This window comes from Marmota monax, unplaced genomic scaffold, assembly GCF_021218885.2.
Source record: "Marmota monax isolate L192 unplaced genomic scaffold, Marmota_monax_Labrador192_F-V1.1 WCK01_AAM20220418_F8-fsc00006, whole genome shotgun sequence".
In the NCBI taxonomy this organism is placed as follows: Eukaryota; Metazoa; Chordata; class Mammalia; order Rodentia; family Sciuridae; genus Marmota; species Marmota monax.
This window is the reverse complement of record NW_026693712.1, coordinates 1,230,832-1,254,120: the sequence shown is the minus strand read 5'-3', so window position 1 is coordinate 1,254,120 and position 23,289 is coordinate 1,230,832. Positions and strand designations below refer to the sequence as shown.

The 23,289-nt window shown below is 39.0% G+C and overlaps 1 protein-coding gene across 1 annotated transcript in view; it reads right to left on the bottom strand.

The window, feature by feature from the left end:
• Positions 1-4,638: 4,638 nt before the first annotated feature.
• The window catches only part of Prdm6 (PR/SET domain 6), a 123,133-nt gene continuing 104,482 nt past the window's right edge, over positions 4,639-23,289 (bottom strand). The window contains exon 8 of the mRNA XM_058584202.1: positions 4,639-8,711. Coding sequence (XP_058440185.1) covers positions 8,678-8,711 — 34 coding nt within the window. The 3' untranslated portion in view covers positions 4,639-8,677. The remainder of the gene's footprint in view (positions 8,712-23,289) is intronic.

The window sequence follows — 23,289 nt, the reverse complement described above, 5'->3', positions numbered from 1 at the left end:
TCCATATTGTCACACACTGATGTGCTAGGAGGGTGACACATCCCTAAGCGCACTTAAGCTTTGCATTTGGAACCCTCCCGGACATTTCCTTGTGCGTGTCTTCTTGTGGCTGTTTCTGATTTTTATCCTTTTGCTATATAAAATTACAAGACTTACAAAAATGTAATCATAAAAATAGCCTTTTCCCACTGTGAGTCATTTGGTACGTTATCAAACCTGAGGGGCCAGTGAGAACCTTCAGATTTGAAGACAGTTGTTCATAAGTGTGGAAGGCCTGAGTACCCCAGCTCACAGCTTGTGCCCAAAGTGAGGGCTGTCTTGCAGAAGATTGTGCCCTATGGTGTCAGAAGGTATTGCCTCATTGCAGTAGAACACTAGATATCTACAGGACAAGATTTGTGATTGAAAGCTACTATCTCTGAATCCAGAGACCTGGGTTTCCTGTGAAAGAATCAGGACCCAAATAAAAGCTTCATGTTCACATACACGAGAGAGATGACTGTGTCTTAAACAACGCAGTGTCTGCGTGTACAACCAGCACAAAACCTTAAATCTCTTTGTTGAATGAAGTGAAGAAGTCTCATGACTATGACTTTTTCCCAGATTCAAGACAAAGTGTTACAAAAAGTCATATGTCTTCTATGCCTAAGTTTGAAAGAATGAAGTATATACATCAAAACATTAAAAGTAGTTATTACTGAGTAGGATTGTCAAGATATTCCAAAATACATGCTACTTTTTGCTTGCTGGTATGTTTATTTATATTACATTTACTTTTAAAACCTATTAATAAGGGGAATTACGAGGAAATGTTGCAAGCTTCTGTGAACCAGAGATATTTACCGAGGGCTGGATAAAGCAGTGGACTCTTTCTAGACCTGCTTATCCATAACATATAATAATAATTTTCTCCTGTGGGTGTCATTTTGGCTCTGTGGTCTTGGGCAAGTCATTTCACCATATGTTAAACTGGGGTTTAAACAAGACGTCTGCTCATATTTCTTTTCACTCTAATTCTAAGAGCACATCTGAAGACTTACGTTTATGTGCCCATATCTCAAAAACATACACAGATGTTGGAGGTGAGGTAGAAGAGTTCTTGAATAGGTGAGCCCTGCTATGGGAAGATTTGCATAAAGCTGATTTAGCAAGTGAAAAATGGACTGTGACAGATTAATGCTGGGAGGCTTGATCTGCTCAGTATCTGGCCCACACAGCCTGGTCTGATCAGATCTTCAAAGTCATATGGTCCCTATTTGGTTTTACAATAAATAACTCAGACTTATGAGTTAGACACCAATTAATGAAATCATCTAGCCCAGAGGATAGCAATCCTCTTGGGCAGTCATTTGGAAGCATAGACCATCCATTAGGTTTGCCAAGATTGGGGCCTTTATTCCTGCCCGTGATAGAAATTACAGGATTCCTCCCAGTTCCAGATGACCTTTGCTCTGGAATCTACCAATGGTTGCTGTGGAGGTCAAAGAGGGTTTGGCTCTTACAGATTTTACTAATGATACAGGGTAATTCTCATTGAGTCAGAGGCTGCACTCAATACTGGGAAATACTTGTCTGTGGGACAAAGAACTTGTGATAAAACCGAATTTGCTTAATTTGTTTATACTCATCCTGAAAGGATATAGGACTGACTTGAGGTAAAATTGTTTGGGAATGTACTAACGGCGGCATCTTGAGGCATTACGTTTCTGGTTGAGAAAGAAAACTATTGATGTATTCATGTGTATTGAGAACTTATCTCGCTATGGGCACTCAATAAATATCAAGCAATCAATCAATTCTCCAGCCACAGAGAAGCTTCCTGTTCCAAATATGTAGTCATGGGAGAGAGTTTGGCCCAAGACCTATCTCCCTCTTCCAAATGATGTGACTCCAAACTCCAGGAAAAGTTCTGTGTGTGTGTGTGTGTTTTTTTCCTCCCCTTCATGGCACGATCCTTGGCAGCACTGAAACAGTGATTTCCAAATCAAGACAGCAAAGCAATGAGATCCTGTTCCCTCTTGGTCAAACTGTTATAACTTAATGGAAAGACTATTTTAAATTATAGTCAGGCAGCTGTTTGGAAGTGATCGTACCTATTTTGAGAAATGCTCCAAGTAAAAATGGAAGTGATTTTGAAAATGCAAATCTATTGTATGGATATCTTTGGCTTGGAAGCACCTGTTGGAAGATAGCCACAAACTGCATTTATCTGAATCAATTTTGCATCCATCAGTATGCCTCAAAGATGACATTTTGCATTTTTAAATTTTGTGATCTATGGATACATTTCAACTCCATGTGTTGCAAAAGAGAACATTAAAAATGCACCGGAATGTTTGACAAGCTAACAATTTTTGAATATTGAAGTTTGAATATGTAGAGTTAACCCAGTTTTCAACTTGTAATACTGAGATTTCACCAAATGTGATTCACTTCTGAGGGTTCCATTTCTACATTGCCCTTTAAAATGATGCATGTTTTAATGGGTCCTTGGGCACATATGATTTGCAAGACTGTTTGAGCCGTAACTTTATAGACCTTTTGATGGACCATTTGTCTTTGGCTTTAAGAGAAAGGAGCTACAGTTATGTGATCATTTATGTTTTCTATTTAATAGCCATGTATCAAATCTCTGCATACTTCTTAGCATGGTGGGATAATAATTTGATATATTAGTCATGTGAGGATTTTTTTCTTTTGCATTTTTTTCAGCCTCATGACCCTAGGAGTGTCTCCTCTCAGGACCATTAGAAATATGGCCTCAACTGGAGGCCAATTTCAGAGGGGATAGGAGAACAAAGGGACACATTATGAGTTTTTAAATTCAAAAGCTGTTTACCCTGGAATATTCCAGAAGAAATGATAGGGATCAGTCTGAACCCATTTTCCCTGGTGTTCCATCCCTCACTTCACCTAAGATAGTGATCTTTAAGGCAGATAGGGAGAGAAATTACTGAGAGATTTCTTGAGGAGTTCTAAGAAGGGGGTAGATACTTTGTCCAGGTTGGGAGATGGGTAATCGGATGTAGATAATTGAGGCTGTTTTCCATCATGGGTTCTGAGAGGTGACCAGTCCCCCCAAAATTCCTTTGGTCACCACACCTCTGAAAAGCAAGGTAAGCAGGGTGCAGCAGTCAGTGGAAATAAGAGAGAGAGAGAGAGAGAGAAAAAAGATAGCATTCAGGAGGTCATAAGGCAGGACAAGTAGCTATTGCAGAAGGAGATATGGTTCCCAAAACATATGGCACATCTCATAAGAATCTATATATATATATATATATATATATATATATATATAAACAAAGAGGCCCAAGTGCTTCTTATTTCCCTAATAATTCACCTTTCAATCAATCCCAAATACTTTGTTTTACTAAAGATAGCCAGCCTGAACCCATAATCCCACACAACAGAGAGAAAGCAAGAAAGTCTAGCTTTAAAATTATTGATCAAATGTAAGAATTGACTGGATGTGTTTTGGCTGCTAGATGTAGAGAGAAATTAAATCTAAGTATGAAGCCATGAGTCTTACAAGTTTGTAGCTTTAGAAATGAACCTTCTCCACAGTTCAGCATGAAACAAATACTCTTCTTATTGCATGAACAAATATAAACAGTGTACAGTGCAGAAAACAAAGAGAAAAATCATCTTGGACTTAGTGAGTTCATCAGTTCAAGGCTTACTTGATAAATGGAAAGTCATCAAAAGCTAGGCTTCCAGTCCCAGCCTTACCACTTACTAGCGTAAGTGAGTAAACTTATGTGAGTCATTTGGTCTTTCTGAGACTCTGTTTTTTTTTTTATCTGTAAAATGGGGATAACATAGCTGTATCTCATAATGGCTCACATAAAATCATGGTGAAAATCAAATAAGAAAAAGCATGAAAATGTGCTTAGGCTACAAAATACTGTCCAATTATAAGGTATTTTAGCTATTTCTTTCTGAGAAACAGAAACATTTTTAAATTCTAAGCAACAAGAATAAGCAGCATCACGTATTTGGATCATTCAAATCATCTTTCCTCAAGTTCCAAGAAATAAAAGCTCACTTGAGATCTCAATAATTTGCCTTAACTGAACTATTAGAAGAATGGTTGGTAGTTTATTTTTCAGCACCATGATTTTAACTACATCTAAACCCAGTAATGGTTGAAAGCATGACTCCTCCCCATCCCAGAGTCACCAAAATGTTGAGAAAGAAATCATCAGAAATTGTTACCAACTTATCCAATTGGCCCAAACATTGTGTTCATCTTTATTTCATAAGGTTGACTTCTAATTCTCTATAACACCTGTTCTTCATTTCAGATGAATGTATTAAGTACTTGACAACTAATCTCAAGAAAAAATGTTGACCCTCTTATTCTTCATGTCAGGGAAGGTCAATCAGAGGCCAAGAAGCTCTGAGATACTGTAAAGAAATGGGACCATAAAAACCAGGATGGTTTGCCAGATAAACAAACTCTGGGAATAAAGGTATATGAATACAGAAGAATTATTCAACACTAGCCCCAGTGTCTGTGTGGCTCACACACACCTGCAAGAGGCCACACATACATCCATTTAATTTACAGCCACATGTAGTCAGATGGCGTCTCTCCATCTTTTCATGTAATTAGAGACACTATAAATTGTTTCTTGCTTGTGTAATCTTTATTATACTTCGTATTTACTACATAATTAACTTTTATACATACATATTACCATGTGTTACAAGGATTTATCTGTATCATAAGGGTTTTCAAAGAATGATTTGACTAAACACATTTCTTGCCTTAAATATGACGTCGCAATCAAATTTTCATATAAAATGGGACTTCATAAGGGATCTTACTAGCCACTTTTCATTAAGGTAAACAGAATTTTAAATATGAAAGATCATGCTAATTTCTCAGGAAGCATCTTCTTATTCAAAATTACCTACTTTTGGCAATTGATGGCCTAAATAAATTTAATTTCAAATTGATTTGGAAGTGAATATTCAACTAGAAATAAAGCCCTTTAGATCATATTGGTACCTCCTTTGCTAAGCTGTTTATTTCACTTACAACTAACCCAACTCCAAGACTAACGCTGTATTTAAAATCCATAGGAACTTGGCTTTAAGAGGCCCTTGGCTTCACATGTGGAACAGAAGGCAAGGCGAATAATGCGTCACACACATGACCAACGCCTGATGTGGGCCAGAGGCATCTGATTTGAAAATAAATCTATTTTAGTCATATCCCAAATTAAAAATATAGACATAAAGTCCTCAGAGAGGGGCACGCAAAAAGTCAGAAAATAATCTTAAATACTCTCATTTGCTCTCAATCAGTCTCTGGAGACCCAAATAAATTTCTGTTGAGAGTAATTTCATAAGTGCAATGACATCAAATTATGATTGACATTTCAACAGGAGATATTGTGATAAAATTTGTTTTTCTGTTACCTTTCAGAGTAGTTCCCTCTAAACATTAGCAAATTCAGGAATTAGAGAGTGATTGTAGCAGTATCCCTGCATAGGAGGGACCCCGAGTGAATGGATCATTTCACATTAATCATAACCTATGATCTTGGTACATTCAATAGCTTCCATATTACAAGGGAAGAAAGTGGAAAATGACTGCATCCTTTGGCAGCATTAATTCTCTCCTAACGTCACTATTCATGGCAAAACCAAGCCCAGATGCTTCTTCTCCAGAAATGCCAATGTTCCATCAGCTGTGGCTCCTCGGTGATAAGTTTGTGGAGGATGTCTGGTCCAATGACTAGTTTTAAAATAATTACCTAAAATACAAATTTACATACTCTGTTCTACAGAGCATGGGTGCTTCAATGGGCAATGTGAAGGCCAGTGGGTATCTCTCCAATCAACACATTTCCACTTTTCTTCTTTGTACTGGGGATTGAACCCAGGAACACTTTACTATTGAGCTATATCCTCAGCCCTTTTTATTTATTTGTTTATTTAGAGACAGGATCTCACAAAGTTGCTTAGTGTTTCACTAAGTTGCTAAGGCTAGCTCTGAACTTGTGATTCTTCTGCCTCAGTCCAGCTTCCCGAGTCACTAGGATTGCGTGCATGTGCCACTGAGCTTGGCAACATTTCCACTTTTAACTGTTCTTTGTATTGGAATTTTGTTTAAGATTTCAGGTTTTAAAAGTTCCACTGTTACCAAAAAATATTTTAAAATTTTTGATCTAAATAAACTGCCATCCCAATCATTTGTTCTTTTCTTCTGCATTTGGACCTTAAATATTGCCTTCGGGTGATGAGTGTTATAGGTTAATGATTCATAGATTTAAAGAGTAATGTTCTTGAATCAATTTTCAATGGAAACCTTTTGATTTAACTGAATACTGTCTGGGATTGAATAAAGAAAGAACAAATCAGAAACACCTGCATGACTGTGTATTATTTCATTGTCTGTCATTTCTCCCCTGACATGTCTTATTTGACTAAGTACTATAAACCAATATTTTTCAATTGGTCTTCTGTATCATTCTTATGTCTTTATATTTTCATTTCCTTCTAGAAACAAGGCAAGCCTTGATAAAGTGAAAAGTTAGGACCTTCCTCTCATCAACCCAAGAACTTCAGATGCTTCTTTCTCCTTCTTGCTAGTCAGGCTTGCTGACTGAAATTCTTTTTTACCCTCCTAGACAGTGAATTAGAGCCAGAAGAGCAATCTTCACAATTTTTCTCACTAAGAATAAACCCAAATGCCTCTCCAAAGTCTGAGTAGATCCCTTGTAGCTTCATAGGGAAATAAGAAGGGTTTCTGTACATCACTCTGAGACTTAGATACTGAAGTCAATCGGTTGCTGGCCAGTTGTTAGCCATCAGGTCTTCACGCATAGCTCTTTGCCCATAATGAGTCATATCCAATGCTAAGTCTTGTTGTTCTGCCGAGTGACCGGAGGAGACACAATCTTGACACTTGCCTCGAGAGAAGAACTTCATTTGAAGACACCAGGTCTTATTAATGAAATGCTCTTTGGCTTTAGTGAGGGACATTTGGGCTGCCCTTGAAGCTAAGTCACTTCAAAGATTTGTTATGGTGTAGACATGAGGTGTGCCCCAGAAGGTCATATGTGAGACAATGCAAGAAAGCTCAGAGGTGAAACAACTGGGTTATAAGAGTCTTAACCTAATCAGAGCATTAATCCACTTGACTAGATTAAGTGGGTGATAACTGTAAGCAGGGTGTGACTGGAGGAGGTTGGTCACTGGAGGAATGACTTGGGGTTTCTAATTTTATCCTCTGGTAATTAGAGTTCTTTCTGCACCCTTTATGGTGGCCATGTCTTGAGTTGCTTTCTTCCTCCACACCTTTCTGCCAGGATGCCCACCCTCTCTTAAGGCCCAGAGCAATGGAGTCGGCCTTCTATGTATTGAGACCTCTGAAAATAGTGAACTCCAAATAAACTCTTCCTCCTCTAAAATTTTTTGCCAGGTCTTTTGGTCACAGTGGTAAAAAGCTGATCAAAACGATATCCACCCACTAGTCTTATATAAGAGTGGTCCATGCCAACTACAACGGGCCTGGGAAAAGATATATAACTTCCAGAGCAGGTCGTTGGGAAGAGGAAATGTGGTCGAGCAGGGAAGGAGAGGCAGCATCTTATCACAAAAGTTCATTTGATAGAATCAAATGCACTTGCCTGCTTGATGAACCCCAGGCCTCCCAGGGCCAAATTCAGCACAGACCAGCACTGCTTTCCAAGCATTCCTGCACTCTGAGAACCTCATGAAACTGGAGCTTATTATAACCCAAAGGAGATTCCTCAAGGCCCCTCTGGCTTAGGGTCCCTGGCTCTGAAAGGGCCACAGACTTCTAATATGGCAAAGCTCCAAAGGGGTTGGGGAGGCCCACAACACTCCTTAAGATCCAGGCTCCTGACCCTGTCAGAGATGGAGCTGACCAAGCTGTTTCTACCCACTGCGCCAAAACCAAAAAGTGTTTGGCTGGACATGGTGTTGAGTTTTTCTGTTGTCTTCTCATGTTGACCTACTGACCAAATATGATACCCAGGACTGCTTGGGATTTTGCAAGTTTATAATCCATATAGAAGAAACATTGTTATATAAACCTTGCCAACACTATAGGCCTTTAAAATTCCCAACTAAGAAGTTGAAGAAATTTATGGCAGTGTTGCTGGATGGGGAGGCCAAGTAAACTCACAATGTTGATCTTAGGTCTGTTTAAATTTCTCTTGCCTTCTGGCACTTTAAGCAGTAGTGGAAAGAAATCATTTACTCATAGGAGCACTAAGCACTTGGAAACACAGGGGTACCAGGGAAGAGCATTAGGAACATAATTAATGTGACATATGTGGCCCTGGCCTGTGGAGGGCAGGATCTCACTCCAACACTGCAGCCATTCGAGTCATGGGTGGCACAAAAACCTAACAGTACCTTCGTGCAATAAATAGAATGAATTATACGGAGGCTCAGTTTTCCTACCAGTGAAGTCTCAGGCATTAACCAGCCCTCTTTTACTCCCCCATAAAAGGACACACAGCTTGGAAATGAAGTTAGGTCATCATATAAGGAAGATCCAGTTGGCCCCAAGTATAAAAACGTGGCTTTCTCATGCAGGTTTCCTCCTTTGTAATTTGTTCGAGGTCTCTCTTCCACTTTTTCTCTCTGTAAGGATTGCAGGATTAGCAACAGGAAAAGTTTGCTTCAGATCCTTTTAGGAGTGTAGTTGGAGGAGAATGAGTTGAACCCTAAAGAGAAAAATCAGCATTCAGTACAGGATTTGGACTTCATTTGTCAATCACACGTCTTTGTGGGAGAATGTGGGACTCGGTCAATGGTGATGATGCTTTCGGCAAGACTGGGATCTTGCAGACCATATGGAGGCCTGTGTGCCTGTGTGGTGGAATGCTCAGGAATCTCCACTCTTGCTGAGAGTTGGATGTGAAATGAGGGAGCCTATTGTTACATGCCAGATTACCTTGATTTAATACAAGATGAAATGCAATCTGATATGTGAACTGGTAATGGACTAACAAATGACTCAAGTAAAAAGTCATTTTAATGTAAAGTCCTGGACATGATGTATAACCTTCCTGGGAAGCCGGCTAATAGTCTGCCCCTAAGGTTCATGGCTGCAGGAATTCTCTGGATATGACGCCTAACCCTTATCTACCCTCCTCCCGCCGTCTCCACTTTAGTGCTCACTTGTGTGTAATCTGAGCATTTTATAAAGGAAAAACTAGCTGGAGTTGAAACTGGAAGAAAATATGCCTTAATAGAATTGATAAATTAACAGCCGAATAAGTCAGGCTAGAATTTATTGGAATAACATCTCCTAAGAATCCTCCATACCCCAAGTTTCATAATAAGTGACCTAGCTCTTTAAAAGAAAAAAGGAAAAAAAAATGCTTTGGGTTTTTTTTTTTTTCAAGTTGAAGGAAGTTGAATTTAAAGTCTATAGGATTTTTTTATAGACATAATAAATGGTGAAGAAAAAAAGAAGAAAAGGGAAGGAAAGGAGTAAGGAAGGAAGGGGGAAAAGAAGAGAAGAAGGAAAAACAGACAAACAGACAGTCTGGTTCCCAATTCCCCTGCAGCAGAAATGACTGTCCTCTGTTTTCACTCCTTCTAGGCTCCGCCCTGCTCCCATTAAGTTCTGGGATTTGTGTATCTTTCGATGCAGACATTCAAATGCTTTCTTTACTCAGGAAGTTATTCTCCTCACTCCTTGTGAGGTCTTGGAACAAAAATTGGTTGAGAAAGAAACAAATGTTGCTTCTCTGTCCAGAAAAAAATAAAATTACATTGCATCATGCAGCTCAAAGAAGTTTGTGTGTTTGGGATGGGGGAGTTGGAGATAGCACTGGGCAGGGGTGGGGAGGGAGGCGGAAGGGGAAGAGAATGATTTCCCATATGTGTCAGTTTTCTCCTTGAGGGAATACACAAGCCAGCACTCACCGTCTGCAAAAGTGTTTTGTAGGGGAACAAAACACACAAGAATAGAAAGACTTTGACTGGATACAACCTTCTAATACAGCTTGTGTATTAAGCTAGCTTGAGTGGTGTTTGTGCTCAAGAGGATTGGGTTCAAGTCTCTCTTTGTTGTATAGTTTCTTCAGGTCATAACTGGGTCTCACTCCCAATAATCCAAACTCCCACCCCCAATACTAATACCTTTCTCAATAACAAGCAAACGTATTTGACAAAAAGTAGTTTTCATGCTCAGAAAGTGGCTTGCTCACTCCCTCAAGTAAGGGAAAGTATGGGAAGGCTGTTTATTGCTCTATAAATCACAGTCACCATTTCTGACCCAACCACAGGGGCGCCTGGGGTCAAGGCACCCCTTCAGAGATTTGACGCCCTGAAGCTTCTCTCTTTGCAGGGCTCTTAATCAATCCCTCCCAGGGCAGGAAGGACATCAAACAACTAAGACCTCTGAGAAGCACTCTGAGAAATGGTGCAAATGGCTCAGCTTCTGCTTGGAAGAAAGAATTTCTTAGAAATTCTGCCTCATTGTAAGTGACTTTTCTGATTATTTGGAGACAGGGGAGAAACTGACAGGAGACAGAAGAGATCATTCCAAATAACACAAATGATTAGAAACCAAGAGCAAAGACAGTAAATATCACCCATCTGACCCAGTTCACTCTTCCTTAGAGTAGAGATAATAACTGCTTCCTAGTGTCCCTGAGAGGACTCCAGGGACAGCAGCCCAGCACAGCTGATGTCTCATCTCACTAGTCATACTGCCTCAGTCAGATTCTCGCTCTTCATACCTCAGTTTTTCTCATCTGCAAAATGATAATAATTCTAGTACCTACCTCACAGGGTTGTTGTGACAATTTAATGATAAGGGACATCCAATGTGCTTAGAATAGGCTGCTATATACTAAGTGCTCAAAAAAAGGGGAGCAATCGTTGTAAGATGTGCCAAGTCCCTCACGTATCTAGACCCTCCCTGAAAGGTAAGTCCTGTTCACAATTCTGAGTTACTGTGGCACACACAAAATGAAGCAGCATGAAATAGCTACAAGAATGCCACTTCTTATGCCATCAGCCTGGGTTCAAATACCGACTTCTCCACTCGGTAGTTATGTGAACTTAGACAAATTACTTTCTATGAGCCTTGGATTTCTCAATTCTAACAAGGCCTATCTTACAAAGTACAAGAACAAAATCAAAGACTCCACAAAAGAAAGTGTTTAAATTGACAGTGATGTGTGGTTTAGAAGTGCCAGAAACCATAGATGCATGTTTAGAGTTCATTATTCTGACAAAAATAAGCACTGATTGAACTCTTAAAATGAGCAGGCACTTCAGTGCTAGTCCCTAAAGATACAAAGGTGAATGTCACACAATCCTGTCCTTAGGAACTTGAAGGCTGAGGAGGAAAACACATAGGAAACACACTGTGTTCACTCTGTGTGGCTCTTATAGTGTCAAAGCATATTTGGAAAGCTCAATAATGTACTGTTCCCATGCCTTAAACATCTTCCTCCAACTCTTCACCACACTAATTCCCACAGATCCTTCGGCTTTCAAGTGACTTCATTTGATCAAGAAAGCTTCTTCAAATCTCAAGATGTTATACTGAAAGACACTCCATGTTTCTCCCATACAATGGCTTGTTCATTCCATTCCATCCTTCCTCAGCCTGCTAGCACTTTCAGAATTCTGTTAACTGGCAAAACACAGTATGAAGATTTATAAAGGAAGAACTGATGTGCCCTGCAAAGCAGCTCATGGGTGAATAACTGACCCCATGAGGTGAATCAAGTATTGTAGAACATCTTAGCCTTTGGTCTGAAGGAGCTGGAGACAATTCAGTGGTCATCAGCAGAATCTAACGAGTCAAGAACTACTTGAAGGGTACAAACACAGCAAGTATATAGAGAGTATAGAGCAGTGGCTTGGCATATATTTGGCTCTGAGTTCAATCCCCAGCATCAAGAAAATGAAGAAGAAGAGGAAGAGGGAGGAGGAGGAGGAGGAGGAGGAGGAGGAGGAGGAAGTTGTTGAAGAAGTTAAAAAAAAGAGTATGGAAATAAACCCTTTTATAAACAGTACAGTGATTTTCAACACAGGCACCAAGACCATTCAAAGGGGAAAGGACAGTCTTTTAGTCTTTTTAACAAATGGTGCTAAAAAAGCTGGTTGTCCACATACATCATACACAAAAATTAACTCAAAGTGGATCAAAGACCTAAATGTAAGAGCTAATCTATATAACTCTTACCAACACATATAGGGAAACCTTCATGATATTAGATTTGGCAATGATTTCTTGGATACCATACCAAACATGACATAAGAAAAAGGTAAATCTAACTATATCAAAACCAAGAACTGTTGTGCATTGGAGAATATTAGTAACAGGTGAAAAGACATGGAATGGAAGAAAATTTTTTGATATCATATAACTATTATGAGCTTAATATGAAAAAAATACACACACACACACACACACCCTAATCAGGTGCCATGGCTCATGCCTGTAATCCCAGCAACATGGGAGGCTCAGACAGGAGGATCATGAGTTCAAAGCCAGCATCAGCAAAAATGAGGGGCTAAGCAACTCAGTGAGACCCTGTCTCTAAATAAAATACAAAATATGACTGGGGATGTGGCTCAGGGGTTGAGTGCCCCTGAGTTCAATCCCTGGTGCCCCCCCCAAAAAAAAAACTATAATTCATAAACAACAAGACTAAGAACCTGATTATAAATGTGTAAAGAACTTGACTAGACATTTCTTTACAGATGACATAACAGATGTCCAAAAAGCACACGAAAAGATTAGGGAAATAAATGCAAATCAAAATCACTATATGCCAAAAGATGGCTATTGTCAAACAAACAAACAAACACTACAAAAAAAAACACACAAAGCTAGAGAATAACAAAATGGCAAGGATGTGAAAAAATTGGACACTATGGAAAACAGTATGGGCATTTCTCAAAAATAAATAATAAAATTATCATATCACCCCAGAGAACTCAAGGCAGGATGTGGAAGAGATACTTGTAACATCATTTTCATGGCAGCATTATTCACAACAGCTGAAAGGTGGAAGCAACCTAAGTGTCTACCAACAGATGAATGAATAAACCAAATGTAGTACATATGTACAGTGGAATTTTAGTAGCCTTCAAAAGGAAGAATGATCTGACATATTATAATAAAAATAAAACTTCCTGTAATCCAGCAGCTTGGGAGGCTGAGGCAGGAGGATTGCGAGTTCAAAGCCAGCTTCAGCAATGGTGAGGCACTAAGCAACTCAGTGAGACTCTGTCTCTAAATAAAATACAAAATAGGGCTGGGGATGTGGCTCAGTGGTTGTGTGCCCCTGAGTTCAAACCCTGGTACCCTCCCTCAAAATAAATAAAACTTAAAGACATTGGGCCAAGTGACATAAGGAAACAAAAGTAAAAATACATGATTCCAGTTAACAAGGTTCCTAGATAAGTAAAATCAACGAAGACACAAAGAATGGTGGTTGCAGGGACTGGCAGGAGGGGAAATGGGGGCCCCTGTTGAGTGGCATGGAGTTTCAGTTGGAGAAGATGGATCTTGCTGATGGTTGTACAACATGAATGTAGTTGATACCTTGGAACTATATATTTTAAGTGGTTAAAATGGTAAATTTATTATGCATATCTTCCTATAATTAACAGATGAAAAATAAAAATGAATGAACTAATTAGAACAAATAAAGTAATTAATTATAAAAATAAATGAATGAAAAGTACCATTCTAAACAAAAAGCATTTTGGTAATGAAGTCTGAGAATCCCACCCCAGGTTTGAATTCTGAGGTTATTTTCCATGTAGGCTGTCATTTCTTTGAAAGGCTGAAGGGTGGTGGCAGATGAAGCAGACAGAAGGTAGGATGCAGGCAGTGTTTGGAGTGAGGCTGGATATTAAGAGAACCCAAAGACACTGGCCTGCAGAAGCTTTACTTCCTACTTCTTTAGACACTCATCTTTTTCAGGGAAATGGACTCCATCTGGTCTGAGTCATTAGCACTTTTCGAAATGTTGCTTTGAAGAGCTTGTTGATGTGCAAGAAAATTAGCCTCTTCTTGATTCTTTTGTTTTTAATCAAAGAAGTTTTGAGATTGGCCAGAAGACTGCACAGCCAGTAAGACTCAAAGTCATATCTAAAGCTGATCCTGTGGAGTTGGAGCACCTTCAAAACTTGGCCCAGAGGATTCAGGCTGCAAAGAAATGCTGTAGAATCAAAGTTGTAGAACTCTGGATGCCTAAAGAGTGAGCTAGGATAACTCTCACTTCTTAAGGGTCCTCCCATAAGAAGCAGGACAGGAGGAAGGATGGAATCTGGGCCTGGCCTCGGGGTTGTCTGGCTCACGTTCAAGACTCACATGGAAGAGTGACATGCCCCACCAAGCTTGGACTCAGGGTGCATATGAACACAACACACTCTAGGAGGGCCGTGGAAGGTAGGAAAAGGAGCTGCAAGTGGGAGGAGGGCTAGGATGCAGGAGGATGCTCTTAACAATGGGACATGGCATTTTAAAAGAAGATGAAACAGATCTATTTATGGTTCTTCTAACATTATTAAGAAACCTTTATACCAAATTGAGCCTTTTAGAGTCATTTGAGGGCCTAGTGGCCTTCTTTTGTTATTTGAACCAAAAAATATTCATCAAAAGTGACTCTAGTCAGTAGCAATGGGAGATACCAAATATACTTGTCCCATGGACAATGTCAATTTTTAGAAGCAAACTATTTCCAAACCTGAAAACAGATCTTCTCCAGCTGTGGATTTGGGCTTATTTCCATATGGATTCATTTAAGAACAATTTCTCTTAGAATAGTTATATCAGCCTGTTTTTAAATGGGTGGTGCCCTCATATCCCTCATATTTGAGACTCAATGGATCAGGTCCCTCCCTGCTGATAACAAAGGAAGGCCCAGTCAAGAGGCATTTTAACCCATGAAGTCTCAAGCTTTCAATTCTGCGAATATTTCAATGAAATTGACACAGATGCATTGAAATAGGTTATAAATCATAATCTAGAGTATATATACAATTATATTAATATTGTTACAATCACAATCTACAAGACTGCTGAAACAATCAGGTCCTGACACAAGCACAAGAGGGTCACCTGGGATATCCAGCCTTTGGAGACCTCAGATGATCCATGCCCATCCACATTCTGGCTAAAAGTGCTTGATAGAGGCCAAATGAGCTGCCCCACTGAGCTCTTTTTGAGTTTCTTATCCTCAAAATTGTGAGCAAAATAAAAAGATTGCTTTAAGTCACTACGTATTGGGGGTAATTGGCTACATAGCAAGAGTGATCTACATGTGGTCTGCTGGTAGTTTGTGGTTTCAGAGGGAAAGGTCAGGAGACAACTTTGTTTACATACATATTACAAATTTGCAAGGCAAAGTTAGTTATGGTTTTTACAAAAATCCCATTTTGTCCTCAATAACATTATGTTTTAAGTTACACATACATCATTAAAATTCTAGGTGGTCAGTGGCTAACTATCAAGTCATTGTCATGGCTAACAGTCAACAACAGTTCATTATATTTGCACATTACTATTTACAATAGTAAAAATTTATATTTTTTATCTTTGTTTTATATACACACACACACAAACACACACACGTATGTGTGTGTGTGTGTGTATTTTTTTTTTTTGGTACCAGCCATTCAACCCAGCGTCATGTAACCACTGAGCCACATCTCTAGCAATTTTATTTTTTATTTTGACACAGTGTCTCGCTAAGTTGCTTAGGGCCTCTCTAAATTGCTAAGACTGGCTTTGAACTTGTAATCCTCCTGCCCCAGCTTCAGGAGCTACTGGGATTACAGGTGTGTACCATCATGCCTGGCTCTGTTATACATAAGATTTTCATTTGTTAGATGAAAAACATTTACAAATCACTTATGACATACTGGATATTGTTTCAAGTAAATATAATTAATTTTTAAAATGAGTCCATGGAGTAGGTATTGTTATTGTTAATCCCATTTTGCAGATGAGAAAACTGAGTCATTGAGAAATTACATCTCTAGCTCATGAGCGTATAAATTGTAAGTATTGAATTTGTCATTTGACTTCAGGTAATCTGGCTTGAATCCATAAACTCTGACCCTTTGCTGCCTCTCAATTTTGTGTGATTTTATTCTCAATTTAACACATACACACCAACTCTAATGTGGTACCATGAAATGCAAAAAAAACTAAGATAATAATAATAAAAATATACACTTTAGGATAATGCCATAAATGTAGGTGGTCACCAGAACTCACATACAAATATAAAATATGTGTATATATAGATTGGGACAAGTGAATCAGAGTATATAATATATAAATATTAGATTTTATAAGACTATTTATCCATCATCCCTATCTCTAATACATTATCTGTTATGAAACTTGGTCATATAGAGTCACAAAATGATTCAAGATTTTCCCTTAGTTTTAAACACAGTACAACAACTTTTTTTATAAGCCAACAGAGTTTCTCTAGAACAAGTGCAAATGATACTTTTCAATAAAATGTTTACAAATCATGTGGCTAAGGAATAGGCAAAACCAAAAGGACAGAGGTATTAATTAAACTGTCACTCTCTACAGCAGAACCAGTCACAGTGTTGCCAATAAGCTTTTAAAGCCAGGTATATACTTACTTATTGATATCATATTTGGCAAGAAAGTATTAGAAGCCATCAGAGAAGCTCCCTTTCTAAATGGCACTGTGGGTGTCACTTAATAACAATGACATAAAGTGTGAAAGAGTCATTACTATCCTGTGTAGTGATTAACAGCATGGACTCCAGAGCCAGAGTACCAAAATCCACATCCAAACCCTGCTTTTGCTAACAAGGTGACCTTGGGTGCTAAGCTGTCTGTGCCTCAGTTTCCTAATGTGTAAAATAAGGAGAACAGTATCTAGCTCAGAGCTGCAAAGAGAGTGCAGCAAATCCATGCTGTAAATCATTTAGGACCATACCTGGCACTCGGATCCTGCCATATAAATATTTGTCAAATGAGTAAATAAAATGTGTGCTAATAGATATTGCATGCTGCAGTGAGAAAAAAAAATTGCTATAGAGTGTACGAATGTAGGATATTTATAATGCATAGATGGGAGAAGTGCATAAGGATGTTTGTATTGACACTGAGCTAATATCATAGGAGATAGTTGTTTTGTGAGGTTAATAGTTACTTTGTGGGATATGCTATAAATCGGAAAATTGAGTTTACATGAGTATTGATGGGATGCTTAGCTATGTGTGTGCAGCAAGAATAAAAGAGTAAAATAATTGTCCTTAAGTGTCGATCCATATACAGCTTCATTCACATAGAACAGGGCTAGCAAAAAGAAAAAAGAAAAGAAAAAGCCTCCAAACTTAATTAATTGTTGAAGGAAAAAAAGAACTGTAAATATAATCAACTCGCAGCCATGAATGCCTTTTTCTTGGACTGTATGAAAAAGGAATGGTAAGTGCAAGCACTCTAATTCTCCACACTGAGCTCTGTTGCCTGTGATATTGATTATCTATGGCCACAGTTATTCCTTGCAACACAGAATCACAAAATTCTTGTGGCATGTTACAATCCTCGTATTGCCCATGCAGCTGGAATCATTGGGGGATTAGCTTGGTGGCCCTGTAGAATTTGCCTAGGCTCACCCTGCCCAGAGCTTGGCTGATGATCAGCTGGGGCTACTAAGGCAAGCTGGCCCAGCTCCAGTGTCTCATTTTCCAGTAGACCATCCCAGGCAGGTTCTCTTGGCAATGAGAGAGGTTTAAGAAAGGAACAGAAACACACGGAACCTCTTGAGACCTAGTCTCTGAGCCAGCACATCATCACTTCCAACACATTTGATTAGCCAAACAAGTCAAAAGCCAACCCTTAATCAAGGTATAAAGAAATAGATTCCACCTCTGTAATGACCTGAACCACCAAGCCACATGGAAAAGGAAATAGCTACAAAGACATGCAAAGTCACAGACATTTTTAATGATTCAGAATTTCTTATCCTGGATATATAATGCTATTTATTTATTGTCCAAGATGAATAATCCTAGGTATACATTTTAAAATATACCTAAAATTGACAAGTTGTATGTATACGAACTGCTTATAATGGGCTCTAAGGTTGCCAAAAGTTTATAACTCTCTGTTCTATAATCAGCACTAAGGGTATCTTGATTTTTAAGTTAAAGCCATAGTTTCTTAATAAGACCAAACTGGAATGTAAATATCTAACTATTAAGCTTTTGTGGTAGGTGACCATTTTTATCCTTTGTTGGATATATTATTTATTATTATTATCATTATTATTTTATTATTTGTTGGATACCAATAATATATTATTGAGTGTATTTTGGGGGAGGTATCAGCGATTGAACCCGAGGGTGCTTAACCAATAAGCCACAACACAGCTCTTTTTATTTTATTTTTAATATAGAGACAGGTTCTTGCTAAGTTGCTTTAGGGCCTAAGTTGCCGAGGCTGGCTTTGAACTTGCAATCTTCCTGCCTCAGCCTCCTGAGCTGCTGAGATTACAGGCATGTGCCACAGTGCCTGACTACTGAATACATTTTAAAACTATAAACAATACCACAACAGAACAGGAAGAAATACCTTCCACATCCACATGCAATTGGAGTGAATCACAAAAACATTTACCTTCAACTCTTAGGTTAAAATGTCAAATGTCAAGTTCAAGGCCAGCCTGGGCAATTTAGTAAGATGCTCTCTCAAAATAAAAAGAAATGGGGATGTATCTCAGTGGTAAAGCACCCATGGGTTCAATCCCCTATACCACCAAAATGAATGGATTAATTAATTAAATTTTAAAAGTAACATAGTCTGGATGCAGTGGCACATGCCTATAACTTCTCTCTCTCTCTCTCTCTCTCTCTCTCTCTCTCTCTCTCTCTCTGTGTGTGTGTGTGTGTGTGTGTGTGTATTTACTGCCTACCTGAGAGAAAGGAAAACTGACAGAAAGGCCCTGTAAGTCCACTCCCCACTTTATTATATGGTAAATGGAGGACTAAATGTTCTGTTTTACTTGGTAGACAGCAAATAATTGATTTTGGTCGTGTCTGGGATCCCCCCAAATTAGTTATAATTGGGTGCATGTCATGTATAATGTCTTAGTTTTTTGTTTGTTTTAACTTGGAGGAAGAGAAAAGGGGATAATCTGGTATGACAGCAAGGGGGAAAATCTCTGCCTGTGAGTCACCCTTTAGATGACAACAAAATGACCTGACTCAACGAACTGGCCTGGCTTTCTTTCTGAGTTTCTCTAGGCCTTCTACCAAGTCAGAGAAAGGGAGAGAAGCTCCTTCTCCCTCCATCCCTTGTCTCTCTTGCTATCAGAGTGAACCCACGAACTCTGTTTGGCTTTCCTTATTACTTAGAACCCTCATGTAAGAGAATAAAGAAGTATGTCTGATTTTATGATCTATTAGGACCTTGTTATTTTCACCTCTTCTCAATCTTTTGAAGCTATAATCAACTATTGAAAGGCTCCATTTCAAACTCAAGATCTCAGAGTCAGTGGTGTTAACTTGGGAGCCCAGGCTCCTCCCCCTGAAATTCAGTGTGGAGCTTGGTGTGTTTGTGAATGTTTCTGTGGAGCAGTCCATTTGTCATCACATTCCCAAAGAATTCCATTACCTCAAAAATGTAAGGATATCCACAGGTTGGCTCAGTGCCATGAACCATCAGTCTACTGTTGACCTTTGGGACATTCTTTAGTTTTCATGTGCAAAACTATTATCCACATGGGGTGACGGTGATGATCAATTTTTTAAAAAATAACAGAATAAAAAAAAAAACAACTTTTGATTCAAATGTAAGACAAATGCCCTAAGGAAGAGCACCCTGGTAGCCATGAACGCAGAAGGCAGATTTTCCCACTGAGCCCACAATGGTGACTTCTTGTGGTAGCCGCTTGCTTAAACCAAACATTCATCAGTTAATTTCAAGTTACGTATCAGAGAGCAAATACTTGAACTTGACTGAACTCTTCCCTCCTCCAGGTGAACTGGCTACTTTCTCAAATCTGCCCGTGCTGGTTCTAATATAGCTTCTTCCAACTTATATATTTTAATTGATTGCATATCTTTCTCTATGCTTCATATTTTAGAACCTACCATGTCTTATTCATTTTTGTATGTAAACATTTTTAGACTTTAAAAATGATTTGTTAAGTAAATTTCATAAGTGGATGTATAAATGAATGGATAAATGACAAATACTAGTTGTCTATGGATAGAAGTCTCATTAAAACTGCCCAAATCAGAACTGCCCAAATCAGAAGACTGAAAACTACCAACCACCCCGCTGGTTGGTTCCACCCTGCCTCTCTTAAGAGGGGACTGAACTGAGCCTTCAGCCTAAGAAACAAGCTGCACAAGGAAAAGAGTTCATGTCTATTCTCTTTCCTTGAGGAATATCCAGAATGAGACTCGGCTGCTCTTGGCTGCAGAGAACTACTATATACAACATAGATCTTCACTTCTGTGGTAGTCATCTCAAGAAACATTTGCATGTCATTCCTGGGAAAAGGATTATCCATGCAGTGCCACAGAAGAATCCGGATAAAATTTAACTCTTTGTTTTCAGTTGAGGCTGGCCACTAAATATGTCCACTCTGAGAAGGGATAGCAGTCTTATCAGCTATGTGCCTATTGGACATGATAATTTTCACATTTATAATACTGGTATAGTCCTGATACTTATTGAAAAAGACAAAAAACTTAGAAATAAAGTATAAATATACAAACCCCCAAACTGCATCTTTCCAGTGGCTTGGACCAAGAAACCTTAGAGTCATTTATTCCTCTCTTAATCTCACATCCAAAATACAATCCATTAAAAAAATACAATCCATCAACAAATCCTGTAAATCTTGAAAATATGCTCAGAATCTTACCACATCCTGCCACCTTTACAGTACCACCCTGGCAGAAGATAGCATCATCTCCCTCCTGACTGAGATACCCGTCTAACCATCTCCTGTCTCCAGCCCATGTTCCCCTACAGTCCACACTCAACTAAGCAGCCAGAATGATCACCTTTAGTCAGAACATGTTCTGCCTCTCGCTGCTCAAAACCAGCTTTTCCCATCTCACACGGAGGAGATGCCAAGTTCTCACAATGTTCCAAGTGGTCCACTCTGCTTTACCTCTTACAGTCTCCCCTCTTTCAATCTTCTCCAGCCTGTGTCTTTCTTGCTGATCCTTGAAGCTTACATTTCCCCAGGTCAAGTAGAACTTTATTTTCCAAGAGAACTAGAGATAAATCAAATTCCTGACTTGGCCTTTCTGACTGAGAGCCCTGGTCCAATATATTCTGAAGGGTCACAAACCCAGGCCACTCTCAGAGCAAGAGATTTCTGCTCTTCCCCAAAGCTTATGGGACTAGAATCAAATGTTAAGTCTACCCTGACATAGATCGTGGCTGGCCCTTTGTGCCTGAGTTTGCTGGGAGTAGACTTGACTTGGTCAAGCAAATGAGTATGCAAAGCACTTGAGAGAGGAAAAGAGTAATCTCAACTATAGTCCAATAAACCACAGGGCTGGATTTTAATAACCTTTCTGCTAGTTGGTTCTATTTTCCGGCTAAAGCATCCCTGGCCAGAGTTTGTTGACTGCCTGCTATGCAAGTTGCACATTAGAACCAAACAGTTTACCTTTAAAAAAATGACCAACCTGGGGCTGGGCATGTAGCTCCATGGTAGAGTGCTTGCCCAGGTTTGATCTCCCTGGTTTGATCTCCAGCTCTGAAACAACAACACACACACAAAAGAACAACCCAAACCATGGGACTAGAAAGACAGAATCCAAGGGCAGAACAAGTCATCATAGAAATGTTTTATTAATCAAATATATTTACATTTCTTGGTCAATGATCTCTAAATGTGTGCCTGTTTTTCATTTAACTACAACGCAGTTCTGGTAGATTCTATCACATGAATACAGGCAGCATGCATGATCTCATTGGTCTTTTGCAGTTTTTTTTTTCCTTTTTAAGATGTGAGTTTAATGAAGTTTAGAAAGGTGAGCAGATTTTTTATTGCTCTAACTTCGGATAGTCCCTTTTGTTTCATCAGTAGCCCTTGTAGCAAGCTGTCCACACGCTTCTCGACACCCATAGTGACTTTCTCCCCTTTCTCTTAACTGGCTTTTTATTAAAACTTTCTAAACTTCTGAAAGAAAACTGAAACTGAGCATTCACCAGTCATTTTATTTTGGTGGGAAGCTGGAGAAAGACATGTCTCTTTTCCAATGAGGAACAATTTATGGTAAATTTAAAATAATCATATTTAAGAACCTTACACAATGCCCTGATAGCATCTAAACATACTTCTATCAGCACATATAAAAGCTGGAAGCTTTCCCCTTAGTAAAAGCTAATAAATTAATTAGGGGACATTAGGTTTTTAAAATAATTTTGCTGATTTGAGTCAAAGTCTTCCTTCACACCTTAGCCACCACATTGGGTTTTGCATTTTGAACAAGGGGAAGCCACTTTCATTAAGTACTTGACACTTCCAAGAAGAATTTGCTTCTGTTTTTGCTATTTTTCTATTTTTCTCACTCTGAATTGAGATAAATCTGAGAATGTGTGCTTGATTGTTCAGAGAAAGTGAGACTACGGGACTGATTTTGTTAGCATTAAACAGCACTCCAGTGTGGATCAACACGACGGCATTGGTGGACATTTGGTCTAGAATTGCTGCTCTCCCAAACATGTGGGAATCACCTGCTGTGGCAGGATTTTTTTTTTTTTTAACACAAAAGAGTTCAGCTGTGGAAATGTATCTTCAATTTGTTAAGTTCATAAGATTACTCTTGGTCAGGAGTAACGTGCCAAGCTTTTGGGAAGAAAGGCAGCAGCAGGGATGTTTTGTAAGACAGGAAACAGGAAATACCAACTTAGGAGGCTGCCATGTTCAACTGACTCAGAAAACACATTCGTTGTTGTTTTTTAACAAATGTGCCTGTTAGAATCTGGAGGAAGGTAGCATACACTGTGGTTTCCATACCACAGTAAGAATTGCCTGGTAACAGAGCCAGTTGGTGAAGAAAGATTGTAAACTTACTTTTGGAACAAACTTCATAAACATCTAGATTATGCCCAGGAACTTGAACCAGGTCCTTGAGTACTCCATGCATGTAACAATATTTATGCCTTTGAAGAACAGAACCTATAATGACTGCAGTCTTTCTCCCTCACTGCTTTAAACCAACAAGCTAACCACATAAGCCCATATTCTTAATGGACACAACTGCATAATTACTCCATTGATGCCTGAAAAG